The sequence below is a fragment of the Capra hircus genome, chromosome 19 (genome assembly GCF_001704415.2).
Source record: "Capra hircus breed San Clemente chromosome 19, ASM170441v1, whole genome shotgun sequence".
NCBI lineage: Eukaryota > Metazoa > Chordata > Mammalia > Artiodactyla > Bovidae > Capra > Capra hircus.
This window is the reverse complement of record NC_030826.1, coordinates 45,633,807-45,657,506: the sequence shown is the minus strand read 5'-3', so window position 1 is coordinate 45,657,506 and position 23,700 is coordinate 45,633,807. Positions and strand designations below refer to the sequence as shown.

The following is a 23,700-nucleotide window of genomic DNA, read 5'->3' as shown; positions in this document are numbered from 1 at the left end:
TATGAAAACTGCTAAAACACAGCAGACTTTTAGCAATGTATAGTAGCCCGAGTCCCATAAACAGTTAGTTATCCCTAACAGCTTATTCAGTGGGTTTTATGGGGAAGTTGCTCTTGGTTCTGCTTAATACCCATCTCCAGAGCACAAGGTAATGGTTTACATTTGTGCCAGTTTTTACTTCTGAGGATTTAAATGGGGGGTGGGGTAAAGGTTAGGAGTGGAGTTTTAGTTGAAAAGTCATCAGTTTAACGTGTTAGAGTTGAGAGGTGCAGTAGTCATCTAGTCTAGCAATAACATAAATGTTTTTTCTCTCTTGTGCTTAGTGAGATTGATTTATAATTAGATTAATTATTTGAGACAGGTCTGAGGCCTTGGGGTACAACAGAGTGAGTACTGCCATGAGCCTGTGCCTACAGCAGACAGAAGAGGTGAGAGTGGTAGAGCATGTGTGCTAGGATATTGCCAGCCCTGATCAGATCTTGCTGCCTCATTTTACAGATGAAGATGCTGGAGCCCAGCCAAGTGATTTGTTCTTGTTCTAGCCTCCTACTCAGTGATGGAACCAGGACCTGTGTCCAGGACTACTTATTTGCACTATAAAAGAGCGGGAGGAATAAAATCACTATGCTTTTGTAGTCCCATTAAACAGCCTATGCAGACTTCCCTCATGGTCCAGTGCTTAAGTGCACGCTCCCAATGCAGGGGGCATGGGTTCAGTCCCTGGTTGGAGAAGATCCCACATGTCATGTGGTATAGCCCCCCAAAAGACCAAATAAATAAGAAAAACCAGCCTTTGCCAAGTGGGAGTAACTCTCTTCTATATCCCAGGGGATGTCCTGGGATATAGAAAAGGTGTTCCCCCACTTCTTGAGCCTTCTTTATACCTTTGAACTCAGCCCAGCTTTCAGAATTTCTGTAGACAGTGCTTTATTTCCAGTACACCCTCTTCCCCAACCACTCTGAGCAAAGAATTTTTAATTAATTAAAATTCCCCAAAATTTAATTAAATTTGATTAATACCTCTAAACTCTAATTCTTTTGTGGGAGATTTTTTTTATTTTTTAACATTTGATCTTCGGGGTGTGGGATAATCAAGCCATTTTACTGAGGGGCTTGGGCGGGCTCTAAGGGCTAGGAGTACAGTGAGCTCTGATATCCTTGGCCTGGCTGAAAGCTGATTGATCATTTATTTTAAGGGTTATGATAGGTGAATTTGTTTTTAAGTGTGTAAAAGAAAGAATGATTATGGAAAAAAAATTCACGAGAGCACTGTTCCCAGAGATGTGTCTTATTCTTTGAAGTGTCATGAAATACATAGTCTGTGCTATAGGAAAGAGTTAAGTTTTGCTACACTGCAGAACTCTTTTGAAAAATATTCTGTACTCTCCACTTCCTTGGGAGTAATTTGAGAGCTATCAGATTCCACCTCAGAATTAAACTGCTCCATTCTCTGGGTTTTCTTGGTGTCTCAGATGGTAAAGAATTTGCCTGCAGTACAAGAGATCCACGTTTAATCCCTGGGTTGGGAAGGTCCCCTGGAGAACGCCATGGACAGAGGAGCCTGGCGGGCTGTGGTCTATGGGATCACAAAGAGCTGCACACAACTGAGCAGCTAACACGCTTAAGCATTAAGTCTTTGGGCCAGAGAATAACTTCATGGTGTAGTGGCCAAGAGGATGAGCTTTAGGGTGTTGCAGACTTGAGTTTGGATGCTGCTTGTTCCTTTCTAACCCCTAAAGGAGGAGATGGCAACCCAGCCCAGTACTCTCGCTTAGAGAATCCCATGAGCTGAGAGGAGCCTGACGGGCTGAAGTCAGTGGGGTCTCAAAGAATCAGACGCGACTGAGCTTGTACAGTGTTAGTTATTAAACTGTGTGACCTTGACAGTTAATTCACCTTTCTAAATCTGTTTTCTATCATTAAAAGAAGCATAGTAATGCCTCATGGAACTGTTATGAAGGTGAAGTAATACACAGCACCAGCCACAGTATAATGGGTTTTTTTAATGTTCACTCACCTCCCTCCTCTTTGCCTGCGGGCCCTCCCCCCCCCCCCCCCCTCCTAGTTCAGATTGAGCACATCCTCTACCCTCCCTGGGAGCCAGAACCCATTAATGTTTGAAGTGAAGCGAAGTCACCCAGTCGTGTCCGACTCTTTGTGACCCCATGGACTGTAGCCTACCACGCTCCTCCATCCATGGGATCTTCCAGGCAAGAGTACTGGAGTGTGTTGCCATTGCCTTCTCCAGAGCATCATCCTGACCCAGGGAACAAACTCGGGTCTCCCTCATTGTAGGCAGACGCTTTAGCATCTGAGCCACCAGGGAAGTCCTACGTACATTAAATATAATAAATATTAAGCAATTCTGGAAAAAGAAGGCATGCCAGAGGTTGTAGTGATTTTTGAAAGATGGAAGGCAAGATAACTATAGAGAAATAAAACTTGAAAAAAGGAGCCCAAAGCCTATGCTTTTGAATAAACTCTGGTCAGGTAGCAGCCAGTAGGGGGATGGTTCTTTGCCCACACTGAAAAAGGACAGAAAAACAGGAATGGGACCTGGGCATTTGGGTGATAGATCAGGATTTGTTCTGAATTACAGCTAGGTTAGATTTTAACCCTTTTCCATAATGCAGTGATGTTTCATTCTGTGCTACAGTATTGAGTATGGACTCAGGGACTGAGACTTTTGAGTATGTCTCAGGTGGTTAATGATTGATTCCCAGGAGGAACTGAGAGCTAAAGTGAGATATGCTGATCCTTCAGATGTAAAAGGACCATGAGAAATTTTTCAGAACCCTGAAGAAAGACTCACCTGTATCCCTGGTGGTGACGTTTCAGAATGAGACTAGAAAAGGAAAATGTAAAGTTCAGATTGCCACTAGAGGTTCCAGACAGAGTAATAGGGCAAGATGTAGAAATAAAGGCATACAGATTGGAAAGAAAGTAAAGCAGCATTTCGTAAATGATGTACTTGTGTTGTAGAAAATTCTAAGGATTCCACAACAGCTAACAAAACTTAATAATAGATTTAAGAAGATCACAAGATAATAGGCCACTATATTAAAAATTACTATATTCCTACATACTAGTAGTAAGCAATTATAAACCGTTTTTAAAAAGTGATAATGATGACATTATCATTTGTAAGTCATCAAAAATATGAAGTACTCAGAGAATCAGTTTAACAAAATGTGTATAAGAACTGTACAATGAAAACCACCCAATGCTGATGAGAGGAAATAAAAGAAAGTGGAGAGAAATATCATGTTTGCAGATTGAAGGATTTGGTCTTGGAGTTCGCCCCAAATTGGCTGAGTCGATATAATATCACAACAAGTGGTTCCCCCCCCCCCCCACCAAAAGCTTAAAAGAAGAAGCAGAGCACCTACAAATGACTGAGTCAGATTCCATCTTACTGGTGACACTGTAGTAATAGCTTTAAGGATCTGAGAGAAAACTGGTTTTAATCTTGAAATGCTCTCTAAAGAAATTACTCAAACTCAAGTCCACATTCTTAGGAAAATAAAGGAAAGTAACAAAATGGAAAGATGCAAGAAAGAGTAGTGAACTCCCCCCCAAAAGGTAGAAGTTATAATTAAAGTCTAAAAGATTTAATTTGTAATATTTCAGTATTAGCTCATCCACTTAAAAACCTAGATAATCCTCAGATAGGGAAGTGGTGGGGGTCTGGAGGAAGGAGGGGGAAATGATCTAGTTCTCATTAGGGAAAGATGCAGTGCCCAGTCCAGTGCCTGGTAAAGCAGCAGACAGTTAACAGTTGTTGAAGGAATGTATGTCCTGATTAACTTTATGTTGAAAGAAAGAAATACCTTGAAATGTTTCAGTTTCCAGAAGAATAAGAACAGGATGTTTATCAGTCTTTCAAACCAATAGAGTTGAACAGACTTAGCGGAACACAGGAACAAAGAAAAGACCATCATAGATTTTGGTTTTGTTTGGAACTTGAAAATAAAAGGCAGCAGTGACTTCCCTGTGAGTAGAAGAGTGGAACCTTCTGTGGTGTTCCAATAAACAGATCTTCCCCGTAACAGTGCTTGTCCCTTGCAGTCATCCTACCACTGGGCACATAAGAGAAGGGTGTGAGGTGGGTCTTGCTCCCTGGAGAGCCAGAGCCCAGAGGTCTGGACTGATGGTGGCGTTTTGTGTTTCTTGCAGATGTTCCCACAGGCCTGCACTTCCAGAGCATGCTGAAATCTCAATGGCAGAACAAGCCTTTTGACAAAATCAAACCTCCAAAAAAGTTTTCACTTAAGCACAGAGCACCCATGCCAGGCAGTCTGCCAGATCCAACTCGTAAAGACAGGCACAAGTTGGTCAACTCCTTCCTAACAACAGCCAGTAAGTTTCAGGGGTCCGTAGAGTCCTCCAGTTACTTTTCTATTCCTCTGATGTTCTCAGGTTACTGGTATGGCCATGGCAGTGTGATGGGGTTGGGAGAGACAGTTGACAGATGCAAGCTCAGCCACAGTCATCTTTTTCTGCTCATTTTGGATGCTCTGGGATGGACTGTGAAGCCTGTTCCAGACATCAGGTGTTCTGGGGCTCAGTGAACAGCCAAGTGGGGCATAGCATTGGGTGCATCTGTGGGCCGGCTGTCTTTTGTAGTCTGGTGTCACATTTTTCTCCAGTTGAAAGCCCAGTGGGCTCCCTGGCCTGTCCTGGCTAGTGTGTTGCTTGCTAGGAGCTTCAGTCCCAGAGGACTGTCCTGCTGCCCTGGGTGTCTGTCATTGACCTAGAGAGAACTCAAGAGCTTGGGACTCAAATAAGAAAAGGTTGAGAGAAGATATTTCACAGCTCTTTTTCTGTTCCCCTCTTCAGAGCTGTCCCATCACCAAACCCGGCCTGACAGGACCCACAGGCAGCACTTAGACGATGTGGGGGCCGTGCCTATGGTGGATCGAGTGACAGCGCCAAAAGCAGAGCGCTTGCTCAATCCGCCGCCACCCGTGCATGACCCAAACCACAGCAAAATGAGATTGCGAGACCATTCATCTGAGAGAAGTGAAGGTAGGGCCAGGCCCGGCACCTCCGCCTGCATTTGCACCTGCGCAGGGCTTTCTGGGGCAGCTGGGCTTCCTGTAACTGCCCCTAGCTGTGTCCTTCACTTGCTAGGAAGGCAGAGTAGAGGGGTCCGACCGCTTCTAAGTGTAGGTCACTCTTAACTGCTATAGCAACCTCTGCCACCCCCTGCCTCCCATCAGCCAGTTTGCTTCATCTTTTTATCCTTTAGGCTTAGAAAGCATTTTTGCCTTTACTGAGTATTGCTGGCCTTCCTAACTTGTGCTGGAAGTAGAGCAGGTTGAGGTAGCCACGTATTCCTCTTTTCTGTTGACCTCTGCAGTGTTGAAGCATCACACGGACATGAGCAGTTCGAGCTACTTGGCGGCCACCCACCACCCACCACACAGTCCCTTGGTGCGGCAGCTCTCCGCCTCCTCAGACACCTCTGCACCCACCAGCTCTAGCCCACAGGTCACAGCCAGCACGACTGTAAGTACCCACGTGGAGTGGGCCGGACAGCCCCTTTGCAGTGACAGCTCCCTCCAGTAGGTCTGGAGGACAGTGTGGAAAGAGGGTTGTGAGGGCCAGGGCAGTTATGGGGACTTAGCTCATCCTGACTTGTGTGTCTTTTTTAAGTCAAAGTGGTGCTATTTAATCCTCCATTACATTGTTTTCCTTGAATGTTCTTAGTAGAGATGGATCTGAGCTGAGCCAGCCATAGAAAGCTTGAGGTGGAGACAAACTCTTGGGTGATCTGTAACTATTCAAGATACATGGGACCAAGTTTTGCACAGAACTCCACAGTACCATGACTCTTAACTCCTTTGGCCTGAGAAATAAACATGAGAGGAGGGATGCAAAAGAGGAGTTTGTGGGCCTTAGAGAAGTTTGATTTCCTTGTTTTTAGTCTCCTGGGGAGTGGAGCTGGAATGCTGGGAGTAAACACTGGGTGCTTGGAAGGGAAGGTTGATGTGGAGCCTGTTTTTTAGGTGTGCAGAGCAGAGTTACAGATCCAGCAGGCCACACTGGCAGGGCTGACACATGCGCTCACAGTGGCCAGCTCTCTGGCTCCTGATCAGCTTTTGTAGTACCTACCACTCTCCACCGCGAAAGCAGTTTGCACAACCATCCCACACACACAGTCACATTAATACTTGGATGTTTCCATTCCTCAGAATGTGCCTCCTTGAACACATATACCTGCAGCTGCTTTGTACCCACCAGAAGGGTCCTTTATATAGTAACCATCCTGATAATAATGGAGGTGGTAATAGTAGAACGCTGCTGCTGTAAATGTTTGCTGTGTCTGTGCTAGGTACATGGTGTGTTACCGCGTTCAGCCTGTAACACCCGTTAAGGTGCAGGTGGTGTAGAAGATTCCCATTTTGTTGGCAGGAAAACTGAGGCTTTCCAAGGCTAAGTGAATAGCATAAGGTGAGGAGACCTGTCAGGGTTACAGTTGGGATTCCAACCCAGCGGTCTGGCCACAGAGTCAGCTGTTTTGGGTCATGCAGCACAGAGTGAGCCTGGATTGGGGCACAGCGAAGGTGACTTAGGCAGGGGCTCTGGTGCCCCTTCAGAGCTTACATGAAGAAACTTCAAAGCCAACAGAATGTGCTCACTAGGCTCTGCGATCAGGTGGGAATTCATGTCATTCTGTCTTTGCTCTTAAAAATCAGTCTTTCCCAGATGACCTTGTTCCTCCCCCCTTCATCCCCTCCCACACCCACAGGTTTTGTCTCCATAGCAGTGTAGTCTCTGCAGTAAGCCCAGGTATCCTTTAGCAGGGATCTCAGAAAAACAAAGGATTTTACAGAGACTAATTGTGATGGAAGTCTTTTCTCAGATCCAGGACTTGGTGAAACTTCAGTGATTTTTCACATGCCGCTTTCTCATGCCTGGAAAATGTAAACTTAGGCCTGAATCACTTGAAATTTTTACTTACTACCTAATGAGCATCAGTTTTGTACATACCACTGTGCTGACCCTTGAGCTCTCGTTGCCAACTTTTTTCGAAGAATCTGGATTTATTTAATAGCAGGAAGAGTGATAGGCCAGATAGTTAAGGTGAGAAGCTACAGGACCCTGGAGAGGAGTAGGGGGGAGGGGGATGGGCTGTGTGCTCATGCTTGCTGCAGAAGCCACATGAGCCACCGGGTGCAGCAGAATGACCTCTGTGGTCTTTTTTTCTTCTTCTTGGATTCCCTGGATATTCTGATTTGATAGTTAGAAGAGATGGGGCCCTGAACCTACTTTTTCTCTTTTGAATATCATCTTGCACCTCACCGTCTGGCAGCCAGGTTTGGGAACCACTTCTCATTCTCATCACCTACCCTCCACCTCTGGTGCTAAACAGGAGAGAACATAGGTTAGACCAAGTGAGTGTCTTCTGGAATTGGGCCATCTGCATGTGGGGTGGGGGTTGGGGCTGTTGAACCCCACAGCCCACTCCTGTCTCCCTGCCTTGAAGGTACTGACAGCAGGCCCAAGGAGATTCAGGGAAAATACATACCTGCTTCTGCCAGCAGTTTCACACTTGTTCTTGACCACGATCCAGGGAAAGCTGTCTATTGAGGTTCCTTTGGGTACACTTCCTACAGTGGGGTGTGTGAGTTCAGCAGACATGTGGCAGAGGCCTGTGGTGGTGAGTCCACTGAAACTCAGCCAGGCAGGGCTCACAAGTCTCTTCAGCTGTTCTGGTCAGCCAGTTACCCTGAATTCATGAAGTCAGTGACAGTCCGTTCTCATTGATAGCAGAGGAAACTGAGGTGAAAAAGACATTGTGATAACCCGAAATCACAGGTGGCAGCTGCTAAGATCCTGGCCCAGAGAGTACTGCCTCTCAGCGTTCTCTGAGAAGGTCTTGAAATGATCGGGTGGATTGGTCATGGACCCCCTTCCAGGAACAGGAAATGGAGGGAAACAGCCTCTTCCCCCACCCCCCATCACTGACCCCTTCCCTCTGGGCTGGCCACACTTGTGGTTTGGGTCTGAACACCCCTTACTGACCCCTCCCTCTGGGCTGGCCACACTGGTGCTTTGGGTCTGAACGCCCCTTACTGACCCCTCCCTCTGGGCTGGCCGCGCTGGTGCTTTGGGTTGAGCACAGCCTCTGAGGTGCTGGCAGCTGTGTTGTTGCCATGGCAGCACTTTGTCATCCACTGTTTGCCTCTGGCCTCTCACAGCTCAGTTGCCAGTCTCTGTTTCAGGGCAGGGTGTTTGCTATCTGGGCACAGGTAGCCCTCAGACTTGCCCCTCCATCTAAGAAACCGTGCCCCTTGGCTCCCTGCTCAATTCCTCCTCCGGTCTCCCAGCTGCTGCAGAAGGCCCCGCCCCTGCTCCCTAATATTGGATCCTTAACTAAGTGTTCTTTCCCAGGAGTTTGATTTGAACTTCCTGTAAGAGCGAATCTCCTTTCTCCAGGAGTGTGAGCTCTACAGCCAAGGCCTCTTCATCCATTTCCCTCCATTCCTCTCCGTTGATACAGCTAGAACGCTCTCAGCTCTTTCCCTAAGAATAATAGCCAGAAAGGGGAAATCACATAAGGGTTCAGCAGATGGTGGGCACAAATTTAGCTGGAGAGTTCAGATCTGCGAGAAGGAAGTGCTTTCATGGTAACCAAGGTTAGCAGATCCACTGAGCTCAGCCTCCCATGGGGTATCTTTCAGGATGGAAGAGTTCATCTTCTTAGTCCAGAGAGTTACCTCTAGGCTTAAGCATGCTTTTTCCACCATGGGTCTGTGTCATAGAGATAAAAGGGGGGAAACAGGAGGTTTTGGGGGGTGTTGTTAAAGATGTATGGAGGAGTCTAAACTGTGGCAGTTGTCTCAAGGCGCCAGGATACCCTCTGTGAAACTGAGTAGAGGTCTCCTTTCACGTGAGCACATGAATAAAGAGGGTGGCCAGTGAGACTTGTGAAGGGAAGGTCCTCCTCAGGCCCCACCTGGTATTTCTCCTAAGCTCATTGCTGGTGGGAGACCATACCCACAGTGCAGGCAGTTGCTGTCATCCCTGCTTGGGTGCTCCCCAGGGACCCAGATGCCTGGTTATTGGTGATCCTGTCTTAAATCTCAGGTTTAGGATTTGATGTGTGTAGAATTGTTCCTCCCTTTTAAACTTGCCTTTGTCTTACAGCAGCCAGTAAGGAGGAGAAGGGGAGAGAGCTCCTTTGATATTAACAACATTGTCATCCCAATGTCTGTCGCTGCAACCACCCGTGTAGAGAAGCTCCAGTACAAGGAAATCCTTACCCCCAGGTAGAAGCCCTGCACGACCAGCTCTGCTCTTTGGTCCCCGTTACTGCCATTTCCCTGTCCCTTAGTCGCTGAGTTGTGGGGCCTAGCCTTGGCTTTTGTCATTAAGAGAAGGGATCAGAGTGAAATTATTTCTATATATAATTTTCTTCATTATATGCGTGCCAGCCAGACCACAGGCCACAAACTGGCTATAGACATGTTTTGTTTGATGCATACAAATGTGTTTAAAATACTGAATTTGTTGTCAGCATCAAAGCAAGATTCCACATAGGAATCTTTATTTTTAGTGTTTGTTGACCAATCAAACATTTGGGCAACCCTGTCTATGCATCCCCATGTGGTAGCAACCAGTTGGTGCTGAGTAGCATTGGTCCCCTTTAAACAGGTTCTTCCGCTTGAGTTTGTCGGTCCCCCAGCTCTGCTACCACCCTCAGCCCTCTTTCCCTGTTTCTGGCCCTTGTGGGCTTCGGGTGTGAGGCTTCTGATGAAGAGAGTCCCCCAGGGCTGAGAAGGCCCAGTGAGAGCAGGTGGTGCCCACTCATTCCCTCGCACATGTCCCAACTTTTCTGGCCCGACTGCCTGCATTCTCACAATTGTGCCTTCTTCATCTTACAGCTGGCGGGAGGTTGATCTTCGGTCTCTGAAGGGGAGTCCTGACGAGGAGAGCGAGGAGGTAATGGCATGTTTGGTCCTCTTGAGTGCACACACAGCAGATACTTCAGGACCTGCGGATGTCAAGTGCAGGCTTCGTTGTATTCTTGTCCTTACCAGGAAGAGCCTAGTATGCGGGCTCAGGGCTGGGGGCAGCGGTGTGTTGCTTCTAGAACTGATCTGCCCCCACTTAAACATGACTTCCTGGCAGAAAGAGGAGGTCCACAAAGGTGCTCTTTTGCAGATCGAGGACCTGTCTGATGCAGCCTTCGCCGCCCTGCATGCCAAATGTGAGGAGATGGAGAGGGCTCGGTGGCTGTGGACCACAAGCGTGCCACCTCAGCGGCGAGGCAGCAGGTGATGGGGGGTGGTGCAGGTCCCCAGGGCCTGTGGAGGGAGGGTCGGCGGGGAGCTCGGGCCCGAGCTGTGTCTGTGGGTTGTCACTTAGTTGCTCTTCGTATCCCTCACTGGCAGTGGTGGAGAATGCACAAGTTCCTTGGTGTTTGTTGGGACCAATGCGGGCATAAGTCAAAGGCTGGGTCCTCGCTGAGTGGTTGCTGTCCACTTATGACAAACTCTGGTGGTCCCAACTCTAGGAGTAGGCCATCTGGGAGGTTGGAGGCCGATCGGAGCGTGTGGTGATGGGATTGGAGGAGCATTGGCGGCCTCCGAACCAGCCCACCTTCTGTGGACAGCGGGGCGTGCACAGCTCTGTAGTCCTGCTTGGCTCAGGAGAACTGTCCTGCCCTCCCTCCTTTAATGTCGCAGTGAGCAGCCCTCAGGGCGCTCAGGCAGAAGGGTTTAGGGCTCTTGTTTCTGCTTTTTGCCCGTAGTGTGTGCCTGCCTCTGCACAGTGACGGGGGAAGTGAGGGTTTGCGGTTCCAAGGAGCGAACTGCTGGTGTCCGTCTGCCTTAGCTCTGCTGGTCAGGAGGCTTTTATCATGCCTGGCATGACATGCCACCTTTTTTGGCTTCATTTTTACCCCAAAAAATGAATGTACAAGAAACCCTGTCACCAGGCACTCAGATTGCTCTTCTTGGGGTACAGGTCTTACCGGTCATCAGATGGACGGACAACACCCCAACTGGGCAGTGCCAACCCCTCCACCCCCCAGCCCGCCTCCCCGGACGTCAGCAGCAGTCACTCCTTGTCGGAGTTCTCCCATGGGCAGTCCCCCAGGAGCCCTATTAGCCCAGAGCTGCACTCGGCCCCCCTCACTCCCGTGGCTCGGGACCCCCTCCGACACCTGGCCAGCGAGGACACGCGCTGTTCCACCCCGGAGCTGGGGCTGGACGAGCAGGTGAGCAGCGGCGCCTTTCGTGGGCTCGGGGGCGGCAGGTGGGGGAGGTGGGGGGACGGCACCTGCTCAAGGTGGACTTTGAATTTATGGACCACCCCCTCCATCCCCAGTTTGAAGGGGACAAGGGACTGGACTTGAAGTTGACCTTCTGAAGGTGCCGTGGAACACTGGCCCTTGGTTACAAGGGTGCCCACTCTGAGAACCCTCCCCAAGCCTGCCCCAGAGCCCACAGACCTGGGGCTGGGCCTCACCATGGCGTCTTCTCTGCCCACAGTCCGTCCAGCCGTGGGAGCGGAGGACCTTCCCCCTGGCGTACAGCCCCCAAGCGGAGAGTGAGGACCAACTGGATGCACAGGAGCGGGCATCCCGCTGCACTCGGCGCACCTCGGGCAGCAAGACTGGCCGGGAGACAGAGGCGGCGCCCACCTCGCCTCCTGTCATTCCCCTCAAGAGTCGGCATCTGACGGCCACAGTCACAGCTCAGCGTCCAACTCACAGATGAGTGGGATATGAGAATCGAAACAGACTCACTAACTATTGGCATTAAAGCTTCAGAAATCTCTGCGTTTGATATTCAAACATCATATGCCGAAAATTTTCACAGTTTTTAGTGAATTTAAGGAATTTAGATTCTACTTTGGTATTTCTTTTTCTTGTTTTGATTTTTGTTCTGTTTTGGTTTCCATGTTTTCTTGTCAATGCCTGAGCACTTCCTCCAGTTGGCAAACAGAAGTTCAGGATAAGAGCCTGCTGGCCTGAGCCTGGCACCTCCTCTGCACTGTTGAATCACTGGACTTAGCCATGTCGGATGGTCACCCCTCCCCTTCGCCCCAGTGGGCAGGGTGGGACAGCCAGGTGGGCAGAGGGGAAGGGACTCTCCAGCTCAGTGTCCCCCCCTGAGGTGAGGGTTGGGGAGAGCAGTGTGCTCTGGGCTCTCGCTGGCCTGCCCCTCTGTGGCTTGGCTCAGCTCTGGCCCCCCCCAGCTGGGTCCCCTTGGTCGACTGTGCTGGAGCACCCCAACCAGAGCCTCTTGACCGGCCCTGCCAGCTGTTCCCACTCAGCCCTCAGCTGACAGAATGGCCTTCCCTTGTCCCCCAGATCTTGGAGACCTACCAGGGTTTCCTCTGCATTCAGTCATCCCTGTCTTGACTCCTTAACTGCAGTAACCTGGCTGCAGCTGCTCGGATCCCCATCCTTCCCAGTCCCCTCATCTGCTCCCCCACACCAGACGCACACCCACACATGTGGTCCTTCCCCTTGGAACGTTTTTCCCACTTACCCTGGTCTGTGAAGGTGCAGGGTCTTCCCGCTCCTCTGACTCTAGGGAGGCTGGAAAATGAGCAGCCATCGCCCCTCTGTAATTGTTTTCACTGATGGGGTCATTTGGAGTCATTTGGTCGTATCCCCCCCTCCTCTGCCAGTCCGGTTCCTTGTCGGTGTCTGTCCGCCTTTCCTCTCTCGAGCTCCTTTGCCTGTGGAACACTGTCTGGTCCTTGCTGTGGTTCCTGTCACTCCCCGTCACCCCCCGTTTTAACCGTGTGCCTGTCTTCATCTATGATCACATCACCAAAAGGGGGGCAATAAGGACTTTTTTTTTTTTGGCGCCATTTTGTAATCGTATAAAAATAGTAGACAAACTGCTTAATGTTGGGGTTTTTTCACAATTTTCAACATTAGTGATTTTTTTTTGATTCTGTTTGCAAGTTAAAGGGTTTGTCATTGTTTCTTTAAAAAAAACAATAATGCACCATATCCCTATGCATAAAGTGCTTCTTCTATTTATAAGGTTGAAAATTCTGAATAACCCTTTTAGCATTGTAAAAAAAAAAAAACAAAATCAAAAAGGAAAAAAAAAACCTTGTATTTTGTAAATATTTTCTTTTCCTGCTTTGAGCTGTGTATTGGCAGCGAAACATGTAGCTGTCTTTGTTCTATAGAAATGCTTTTCTTCAGAGAAGCTGATCTTTGTTAATGTCTTGATTCTGTTCGCAAAGCACAGACTAGTGCTTAAAAAAAAAAAAAAAGGAAGGAAAAATTGAAAAAAATAATAAAAAAAGTTACAGAACGTAGTATGCCAGGCCTTTCTTGTCACTGGACATGGGGTGGTGGTAAGGACCTGCCCTGCTGGGGAAGTTGCTCTGACTGGCACCGAACCTTGGGAAGACTCCATGCCATCTTCTGGGCACAGGTGGGCTCCTCTGACAGTCACCAGAGGGGGATGTGGGTTTTCATGGGTGTAGGGGGTAAGAGATGTCAGGAGGAAAGGTGGTGGTGGTTGGATGTAAGTAATGGACCCGTTGCCTTTTTTTTTAAGTTTTTTTTTTTGGCTGCGCTGGGTCTCCATTGTGGTGCGCAGGCTGTTCGTTTCTATACTCGGGCTTTAATGTTCTACCTCTGGTGAGGCCAGCTGGCAGTGTGGCTTTTTTTTTTTTTTTTAATCTGTTCTAAATTGCTCTCTAGGATTCCCAGGTGGCTCAGTGACAAAGAATCCACCTGCCGAGGCAGGAGACATGGGTTCATTCTTGATCCGGGAAGATTCCACATGCCAAGTGGCAACTCAGCCCGTGTACCACAACTACTGGAGCCTGAGCAGCACCCTGGAGCCAGCACTCTGCAGCAAGAGAAGCCACTGCGGGAAGCCCGTGCGCAGCAACGAAGGCCCAGCACAGCCAGAAATAATAAAATTGTTATAAGGAAATAAATTGCTCTCTAGTGGAGATTTCACATCTCACTTTTGACCGCTGGGGTTGAGATCATTGAGGATTTAATATACTTTGCACAGAGCCTGAGCTGGTTCTCAGCAGCTTTCTTCTGAGGAAAGAAGAAAAGTTTTGATTTTCTTTGTAGAAGATGAGTAAGTGGGCGGGTCTGGTTCTCTCGCTGCTTCCTTTTTCCCTTTTCACAGCAATCAGGTTGACACAGCCAGTGAGCTGCCTGAGTGTTTTATATATATATATATATATATATATATATATTTTTTTTTTAACCCCAGTTCTGAAGCAGCATTTCTCTTTGGCTGCCCTGTTGCTGCTTCTGTAGTTAGCAGTTAAGATCTGCTGTACTTAAGCTTCTGTCTACAGTGGCTAAAGCATGTCAGGAAAAGCTGAGAAAAGTGATAATTCGTTTTGAAACTGTGAAAAAATCAAAGGCCTGAGCATCATGACCTTGACATAATCACTAAAGAACAATAATTAATACGATGGGTTCTGCTCTGCTTTTCTTTTCCTCTGTAGCCTCATTAGGGGCTATTTGGGATCCCTAATTGAGATCTAGCACTCCATCTGAGATGAGGCTCCGAGGAGAGCAGCTCTGATCCTGGAAGGAACCAGAGCCCCTCGTTCCGCTGACTGGCCCAGTCAGTGTCCTGCTTCAGCCCCAGGCCTCTCCGCTCATTTCCAGGGATCAAGAGATTGCAGAGCTACCCTTGCCTTCTCAGGTCTGAATATAGTGGTTTGGGTCTTTCACAGGCTGAGCCTTGTGAACTGAGCCACAAGGGTATTTATTGCCCTTTGTGTTGGACCAGGTTGGTTTGCCAGCACCAGAATGAGAAAATCGACGAAATGAACAAGCCTGAGAGTCCTTTCACCTTCAGGGCCCCAGAGCCAGCTGGTAAATCCTCACATCCAGGTTTTGTCAGGTATTGTCATTTCCTGAGCTAAGTTCCCAAAGGCTGGGAAGGGACTTAGAAATTGTAACATCGTTTTCTGTTCCTTTAAATCCATACACAAAGGCCATATTTAATCAGAGTAATAACTTTATTTTCCAAATTCACTTTTACAGCAACAGTCAGTGTAAATCATTTGTTAAAACACACAATACACGATATGGACATTCACAGACAGGAAGCTAAGCTAAGATGGTTTCATGTCCCTCCCCCCACCCTCAAAATTAACAAACAAATCATGGGACTTGGAAGTGCCAGAAATTGTCCTGCCCCACACTGCAAATTCATGGGGCTCAGTCCAGTAGGAGGTGAGACAGTGTCGGTGCCCAGGGTAAACCCTTTTCAAAACTGAAACCAGAAATCTCTTGAAGCCACACTTCTGTAGAGAGGACAAGCCGATGACCTCCACCTCTGCCCTCATCCCTGCCTCTCTCTGCTGTCCTCGGAGGACAGAGATCAAAGGGTGACGAGATCTTAGCAACTCTTAGAAGTACAGACTGTGTGTCTGGAGCTGGTGGGAAAGGTGACACGGAGATGCCAATAATTTTGAGGAAAGGATGCCTCAAAGCGGCTTTGGGAGGCAGGATTGTGGGCTTGGGACCCTGCAAAAGGGCAGCAGGACAGAGCAACCATATCTCGATTCCTCCACAAACCCCAACCCCGGGAAGCAGAACTAGCTGGCAGCCTGCGGCACCTGTCAGTGGAAAGGTGAAATCCCAAGGGACTTCTGGCACCCGTGGTTGAAATCACGAAGAAAAGGGTTACTAGGCTTTGGACTACTGCACCCCTTTGCCCAGTGGTTTAACTATCTTACAGGTTCCTCCCCCCTCCCCCCTCAAACACAACAAGCAATCGCAAACAGGATACGGTCTCACCACTGAAGTCAATTTAAATGGAATTATTGGTAAAGTGAGTGGAGAGCTTGAGGGGACCAGGTGGAAGAGGGACACCGACTCCGGAGGAAACGGGGGTAGGGGTGTGCCGGCTCTGGGGGGATTGTCCTCATTTAAGGTTACAAGCCAGCATCCCTTCGCAGACTCCCTGCCAGCAACTGACCTGATCACCTAAACCACGATCTTCAGGCTGATCCCAACACAGGCGATTCCAGAGCCCTCTGGGAAGGAAGTACTTGGAAAGCCAGACACGAGACTGCAAGGAGGGGTGCAAGGAATGCGGCCAAAATCGGTGGCAGTAAGGAGGGGCCACATCTCTCACATCTTTACACCATGTTTCCTCCTCCAGAACCCTTCCAAGACCAGCTGGGACTCAGAGGACTGAGGAGAGCCTCAAGGAGGGCGGGGGACGCTGGGGCCCATGTGATGCCTAGCATGGAATGCTCTGATTGCAAATGGAGCAGCCGGCCCTGGACTCCGACCCTCCCAGCCCCACAGGCTTGCCTTTGACTGTTCCCACACCACAAGTGGCAGGCCTGGACCGAGGCTGAGATTTCCTTTAAACAGCAGATTTTGACAAAGGCTGCTTCCCTTGTCCCCATGGCAGGAGAGGGTCAGCAAGTGTCTTCTGACTTGTCACCGCATCAGAAAGCTGGGGGCCCCTGGGGCTGGTCGTTCATCCCAGGCCCTGCTGTGACCGTAGGGGCCCTGTGTGGGCGGCTGGACCATCCTTCCTGAGGGAGAGCTTGGAGCTGAGGGGTGGGCTGCAGACCTTGCCCCAGTAGGCACTCGTGATGCGGGGAACTGTCCAACCCTCTCTCGGGGCTGCTATGGGGCTTCTCTGGGGCCATCTTCACCGCAAGACACGTGCCCTCTGCCTGACAGAAGGGAGCCACGGGTCAGGGAGGGGGGACTGGAGCTGCTGTCCTCTCCTGGGCTTCAGGTGTTCACAGCCGAGGGTTCCCCAGTGTCAGGAGCTGGTCTCTGTTGGGTCCCCGATGCTGACGGAAATCTTTCATCAACTGGGAGAGCCACATGGGCCTTCTGGATCTGAGTCCCCGCTGTGGGGTGAGAGACACCTAGGACTCCCACGAGGGCGGGTTAGAAACCTCTTTACAAGCATTTCAAGATACATGCGTCCCTTTTTTTTTTTTTTTTCTTTTCACTATCATAGTCACTCTGGTGAATCCAAGCATAAACAGACAAATCAGACTACAAGGCGACAGGGTGTGGCGGGGAGGGGAGGGCGACATCTATGTATATGTTCAGCTGCTCCAGGACAGACCACCCTGCTTCCCGCTGGGACACGGCGGGGAAGAACCAGTTCCGAGGGGGCACGTTTCCCTTTACGGGGTGTGGAGGGCTGATGACACAGACTTAGGGTCGAGCAGCGGCTGGGCTCCAAGAGGCTGGCAGTCACAAGCTGGGGCAGAAGTGGGGGACAACGGGGGCGTGGTCCTGCCCTGGGGGCCTTGCCCGCCTGCCCCAGGGCCATGGCAGGCATCCGGGACGGCCAGCCTGCTGCCAGCTCGGCACTGGACGGCGACCGGGCCCAGACAAGGCATGGACATCCAGGGTCACTGCGAACCCCACCCTGGCTTACGACTGTGATGGTGGTGGGGGCAGGGAACTGAGTAAGGTCGTGGGGGCCATTGTGAGGGACACAGCTGGATGTCTATAACTCAGAGAGATGGAGGTTCCCGGTGTCCGGACCTCGCCCTCCTTGACTTCCCCCTTGGTATAAAGCAGGTGTCGCCCCATCAGAACAATGTCCATTACCGAGAAGGGGTGGGTGGCGAGGCGGGGAACTCGGGACAGCGTGACGTAGTGAGGGGACAGGCAGTGACCAGGCTCCGCACGGCAGACACACAGGCGTGGTGGGGGCAGACGCAGGGCTGCATGGCCGTGGGAAGGAGGAGAGGTTTAGGACCGGAGGCCCAGGCTTGGAAACAGGCAGGTGCTCCCAAGAGGCACAAGTCCTTACAAAGAGAACTGGTTAGCCCTAAGTTCCAGATCTGTGAGGTGGCCAAAAACGCGGCTGCAGTTCCCACCTTCAGAACTCAATAAAACGGGGGGTTCCAGGGGGCGGAGGGAAGCCCCCCAGCTCAGGAGCCCCCACCCACCCTGCGAGAAGCGAGGAAGAGGCCAGCGCTCGGTGGTCTTTTCCAAGGAGGTGACCCACACGACGTCCTTCCCATCACCTTCCTTCTGCCCCGTCCCTTCTCCCCGCAGAGGGTAGGCCTCCGCCGACCCCGAGCCCCAAGAACCGGACGCCGCGTGGTCCGAGACTGCGGCGGGCGGCGGAGGCTGTGCCCTGCCCGCGGCCCTCCAGGCAGGCCCCAGCGTCCCCGCCCCCACAGGCCCCGCCCCCACAGGCCCCTTCCGCTTCCCGCCCCGCCCCCTGCCCCGCCCCGCCCACCCCGTCCTGCGCCAAAGGCGCCCCGTGCGCCTGTGGCTCCACCAAAGTGCCAAGTTTCAAGCCCCTTGTTGCCACTGCTGCCTCGAGGACACCCCCAGAATGGGGCACCCCCCCAGGCCTGGAGAGCCCCCGGAAGCAGCTTGCAGAGCCTCCCTTCTCCCTCTTCCACTCAGAGGGGAAAAAAAAAGAATCAAATTAACTGCCCAAGGAAATTCTGGGTGGGACCCTCTTTTGGAGTGTTTTTAAAAATACTTTATTAGGACTGGCCCACCCATCAATTTGGAAAGCTGAACTTGGCTCTGTTCCGGTCACTGATTTGGAAGCCCCGAGCCAGAGCTGAGCGACAAGCAGGTTAGTGATTAACCGATGAACCGATCTGTGAGGAGCAGCTGGGGGAGGGCAGAGGGCGAAGGGCCAGAGCATTATTCTTTTTTTTCCCACACTCTCCCACTCTCTTCTCTCCACGATTATTGACCGCCCCGGGGCCTGATCACAAACCCTGCTTGGCCAGGGAGGCGGACACCTCGTCAGCGAGGGTGGCGAGCTGCGGCGAGTCCACCATGTCGATGCTGCCGGTGGAGGACACGTTGCTGAGGTGCCGGGGGGACGTGTCCCCCGACACCACGGGTGACTTGTACACGATCTCCGCCCCGTGGTCGGTCTTGGCTTTGGCGTTCTCGCGGAAGGTCAGCTTGTGGGTTTCGATCTGTAAGAGAAGAGCAGGCAGGCTAAGGAGGAGAGCTGGGCCGGGTGACCGCCCGCTGGCCTTGGAAGGGAGGGAGCCATGGTGGCGCCTACGGCTTCATGGCTTCCCAACAACTAAGCTGCAGCATCCTAGTCACTTGCCAGCCAGCCCCCCAGGCCCCCTCTCCAGAAGCAGAGACCATTGTGGGTTTTTTGTGTGCCCTTCTAGGAATAGCCCACACATGCAAACATGTATGTGTGAGAAAAAATACATATACATGTACATATAGGCATATGTATATGTATAAATACATATACATATACACGTACATACTACATATGGCACCAGTATCCACATGCTTTGCACTCTACCTTGCATTGTCCCTACATAGCTCCCTCACTGCTTGTTGAGGCTGTGTGCTTTCCCATCCCAGCCGATGTACCAAAATGCATCTACTCCCCTGCGGGTAGATATTTAGGCTGTTCCAACCTTTGCTCTCACAGACAATGCTGTGTGAAAAATGTTGAATAACCTTGTACTCACATCATTTCACATATATACTGTGTCTCCTAGAAGTGGGATTGCTAGTAGGTCAAAAGGCATGTGCATTTTGCGTTGATGTGCACATGCACTTTGCCAGACTGCAGATGAAAGTGTGGAAAGAGAGGCTGCAGGAGATACAGGGAGGGGCCCAGATCCCCAGCCATCCAGCTTTGAGCCGAACACATTCCTCCCCTTTGCCAATGACTGATGAACCCTAGAGGTGGCAGCTGCTGTGGGCAGCGCTGGCAGGTGTACCAGAAAACATGATGCAACGGAGCCCTGATCAAAGCAGCGCATTGTTCTGAAATATACTCACAGCTCATACAACTCATTATCAAAAAAGCAAACAACTCAGTCAAAACTTAGGCAGATGATCTAAAAAGACATTTCTCTAAAGAAGACAAGGATGGCCAAAAGCACGCGAAAAGTTGCTCAACATCGCTAATTATTAGAGAAATGCAAGTCAAAACCCACACGCGGCATCGCCTCACTCCAGTGATAACGGCCATCAACAAAAAGTCTACAGGGAAGAGTTGCCATACGATCCAGCAGTCCTATGGCCACAGCAGCACTATTCACAGTCGCCAAAACGTGGGAACAACCTCACTGTCCATTGACAAATGAATAAAGAAGATGTGAGAATGGAATTCAGCCACAAAAAGAATGAAATATTGCCATTTGCAGCAACAGGGATGCAACTAGAGATTATCATTCCAAGTGAAGTCAGAAAGAGACAAACACTATATATCATTTGTATATGGAATCTAAAACATGCTACAAATAAACCCATCTACAAAACAGAAACAGACTCACAGACAGAAACAGACTCACAGACAGAGATCAGACTTGTTGTTACCAAGAGGGTATGGGGGAGGGATGGATTGGGAGTTTGGGATGAGCAGATGCAAACTAGTATATATAGGATGGATAAACAAGAAGGTCCTTCTGTATGGCATAGGGAATTCTATTCAGCATCCTGCGATAAACCATAGTGGAAAGGAATACCAAAATAAAGGATGTATGTATATAACTGAGTCATTTTGCTATACAGCATAGATTGGCACAACGCCATAAATAAATGATATTGCAAAAAAAAAAAAAAGATACAAATGAACTTATTTCCAAAACAGAAAGAGACTCACAGACAGAAAACAAACTTATGGTTACCAAAGGGGAAAGGGGAAGACGGAAAAATCAGAAGGTTAGGATTAACATATACCCTACTACATATAAAATAGATAAGCAACAAGAACCTATTGTCTAGCACAGGGAACTAATGATACTTAATACTTTGCAATAACCTATAAAGGAAAAGAAGCCAAAAAAGAATATATGTAGGTATGTATAACTAAATCACTGCTCTACACATGAAACTAACACAACACTCTAAATCAGCTAGACTTCAATTTAAAAAAAAAGAAAAAAGTAAGTAGAGCATCCTTGACCCGGAGGTCTTAGCTCCAGAGGATACCTGGAAAGCTCAGAAGCAGACAGTTTCGCTGGAGAGGCCAAGCAGCACAGTTATTCTCTCCTGATGAGCTCTGAAGTGATGGACACAGTACTCCTCAACATTTTTGGGGTCTTAGGACCTGCTTGGGGGCTTCCCAGGTGGCGCTAGTGATAAAGGGTCTGCCTGCCAATGCAGGAGACTTGAGAGACACAGGTTCGATCCCTAGATCAGAAAGATCCCCTGGAGGAGGGCACGGGAACCCACTCCAGTATTCTTGCCTGGAAAATCCCATGGACAAGGAAGCCTGGTGGGCTACAGTCCATAGAGTCATAAAGAGTCAGACATGACTTAGCACAAACCCAAGACCTTCATGAGCATCTGGTGAGACCAGGAAGATGTGTACACCTGCCTGCCTGCTCTCACACACATATGACAACTTCCCACAAGTTCAGAAGTCCCCGGATCCCAAGAAAAGAGCCCCTATTGTAGGGGCATTTGAATGTAAAGAAAAATAAGGCTCCCACCTAAGCTATATGCTTATTTTGGGTGACTGCTTTGAAAAAAGGACTCTTCCTTATTACTGTAACTGAAAGACCATTTTGACGTACGTTTCTGTTCTTAAAAAAAATGTGACAGCCTCCTGGGAACGTCCCCAAACTCCCCAAGCTGAAAGGAGCTCGGGTGGTGGGGTTCCTGCACTCCACCGCTTGTTAGCAGTATTGCTCATCACAGAGGGAAATGGGGCTGAACATGAGGAAACCCTCTGGGACCAGGACAGTGTCTTCCGGGCAGTGGGCAGGGCCCTCCCTTTCTGAGGCATCACAGAGATGAGTGAAAACAGAAGTCAAGACCTGGATTTGCGTCTAGCTCGTGTTGTTTGATAACTGCAGAGCTCCAGGCACCCTCCTGGACCCTGCCTCACCCTGGTCTCCGGGACGGGGGTATTTCCGTCCGTTTTGCTGAAGAAGAACCTAAGGCTGAGAGGGCTTGCAGAGCTTCCGGGGGTCACGCCTCCAAGCAGAGTCAAGCCCAGAGCTTTCCCCCATAAAGAGAAGCTTCCAGAGTCAGGGGTAGAGGCCTTCCTTCACCCGGAATCACCAACACCCAGACCTACCCACTCATTCCATATATAATCAGACTCTCCCGGGTGGGACGGCAGTGTCATTAAGCTCCCCAGGGCAGGGAGGTCCTGTGTTAAACAGGGCGGGGCAGCGATGGAGACAAGCTGGCCTTTTGCAAAAAAAACCCTCTCATTTCCCTGGGTCTCACTTCTGATGGAGACCCAGGCACCCTGTATGTAAAAGCGTGATGGTCAGGGAGACCTGTGGGGAACCAGGACCCCAGCCTCCCTTCAGCCTTCGCGGGCTCCATTACTGGCCATCAGTGCCAACCGCTGCTTTAAGCACATACAGTGCACCAAGTGCCGCTCAGAAACCACGCAGTCAGGCTTTCACCGCCAAGGTGGGGTGTGTCTGTCGGTCCAGACCAGAGGAGGAGGAGGTGGTGGGCAGGATGGGGGGAGGGGGCTGACTGCATGGGGACCCCGGCTCCCGCCAAGCTTGGCCCAGCTGCCACTTCGACTAGTGGGGCCCTTTGCACCGCACCGCTGGGCTGGGTCTTGGTTTCTGTGCTGGGATGGCCCTTCTCTCTCCGTCCTCCTCAGTCAGCTGCTGGGAGGCACTGAAGACTGGAACACGAACCACCTGCAGAACTTCAGGGCAGGCATGGGCAGGAAACCCCAGAGGGCATTTCGCTGAATTTATGAAGAGAAAAAGCGCCGCCACACAACAGAATTCAGTGATGAGCCCAGAGGGAGGCACTGGGGTTCCCCAGCCCCCACTGCACACAGACATCCAGACCCAGGGCTTCTAGGAACCATGGGGAACACCCAGGTTCTCGGTCCAGTGGCCTCCTCATGGACACCTGCAGAGGCTTTGTTGAAACCTGGATTCCAGCATCACTGTTTGGCTCTAACTGCCTAGTGACCTATTTAGAAAATTAGGTCATGTTCCCATGACTGGCTCTTGGTGACTGAGGCTGGCTTTGGCAATGGCTACTTCCTTTTGGGGGTGCTGGCCAACCACAGGGCCGAGGGCAGTAGCTCTCACCTTTACCTGCACTGAAGAGTCACCCGGGGGCTTTAAAAGCTCCACTCCAGGCACCCAGATGGCTCCTGAGACAAACTAGTCAGAATCTCCAAGGCGGGGCCTGTGGCATCAAGGCTGTTAAAGCTCCCAAGGACGGCAAAGGGCAGCCCAGGTGGATCCCCGCAAGTAGCTGAGACTCCACATCAAGCCAGTCAGCACGGGACCCTCTGCTCTCCTGCTGAGACACTGGACTTTGTTACAGCCTCTGCCCCGCCCCTTTACCTTTTTATTCCCTCCGCCAGGGACGTGTGTGATGTTATCCAGGGACCCAATCTTCGACTGGACTCTATCCTTGAAGTCCAGCTTTTCAGATTTTACTTCCACTTGGCCACCTCCTGGAACACAACACACAAAGGGCGCCGAGCCTTGAGTGAGGGCTAAGCCAGTGACCGCATGCAGACGCTGACCTTGAGGAGGAGCTAAGACCAGCTTTTATTTAGTTAGAGTGTGGTTTGGAACAAGTAGGTCCTACCAAAGGGCTTGAAAACAATTTGCTTCATCTTCATTTTTTTCTTTTTATCTCACTAATCAGGGTGTACATCAAATATCTACTCAGCAAACTCTTCCTCCTTAGTGCAAAGGTAAAGGACAGCTCAGTTCAAGAGAAATTATTCTAAATTCTAAATTGGTAGGCTTCCAAGGAGTGGAGCCTTCTATGCCAACATCCTG

At 50.2% G+C, this 23,700-nt stretch overlaps 2 protein-coding genes across 24 annotated transcripts in view; one reads left to right on the top strand and one right to left on the bottom strand.

Moving 5' to 3' along the window:
• The window catches only part of KANSL1 (KAT8 regulatory NSL complex subunit 1), a 167,436-nt gene extending 154,374 nt beyond the window's left edge, over positions 1–13,062 (top strand). For 3 of the 4 annotated variants that reach the window (XM_018065300.1, XM_018065301.1, XM_013972213.2), the window contains 8 exons: positions 4,177–4,359; positions 4,840–5,028; positions 5,363–5,511; positions 9,157–9,278; positions 9,894–9,951; positions 10,174–10,286; positions 10,978–11,230; positions 11,505–13,062. In XM_018065300.1, the coding sequence (XP_017920789.1) occupies positions 4,177–4,359; positions 4,840–5,028; positions 5,363–5,511; positions 9,157–9,278; positions 9,894–9,951; positions 10,174–10,286; positions 10,978–11,230; positions 11,505–11,732 (1,295 nt within the window). In that variant the 3' untranslated portion in view covers positions 11,733–13,062. The remainder of the gene's footprint in view (positions 1–4,176; positions 4,360–4,839; positions 5,029–5,362; positions 5,512–9,156; positions 9,279–9,893; positions 9,952–10,173; positions 10,287–10,977; positions 11,231–11,504) is intronic. The other variant, XM_018065302.1, reaches the window with a different exon arrangement.
• MAPT (microtubule associated protein tau) overlaps positions 14,967–23,700 on the bottom strand; it is a 122,123-nt gene continuing 113,389 nt past the window's right edge. For all 20 annotated transcript variants that reach the window (XM_018065283.1, XM_018065280.1, XM_018065285.1 and 17 more), the window contains 2 exons: positions 23,254–23,366; positions 14,967–18,912 (listed from right to left, as the gene is read on the bottom strand). In XM_018065283.1, the coding sequence (XP_017920772.1) occupies positions 18,697–18,912; positions 23,254–23,366 (329 nt within the window). In that variant the 3' untranslated portion in view covers positions 14,967–18,696. The remainder of the gene's footprint in view (positions 18,913–23,253; positions 23,367–23,700) is intronic.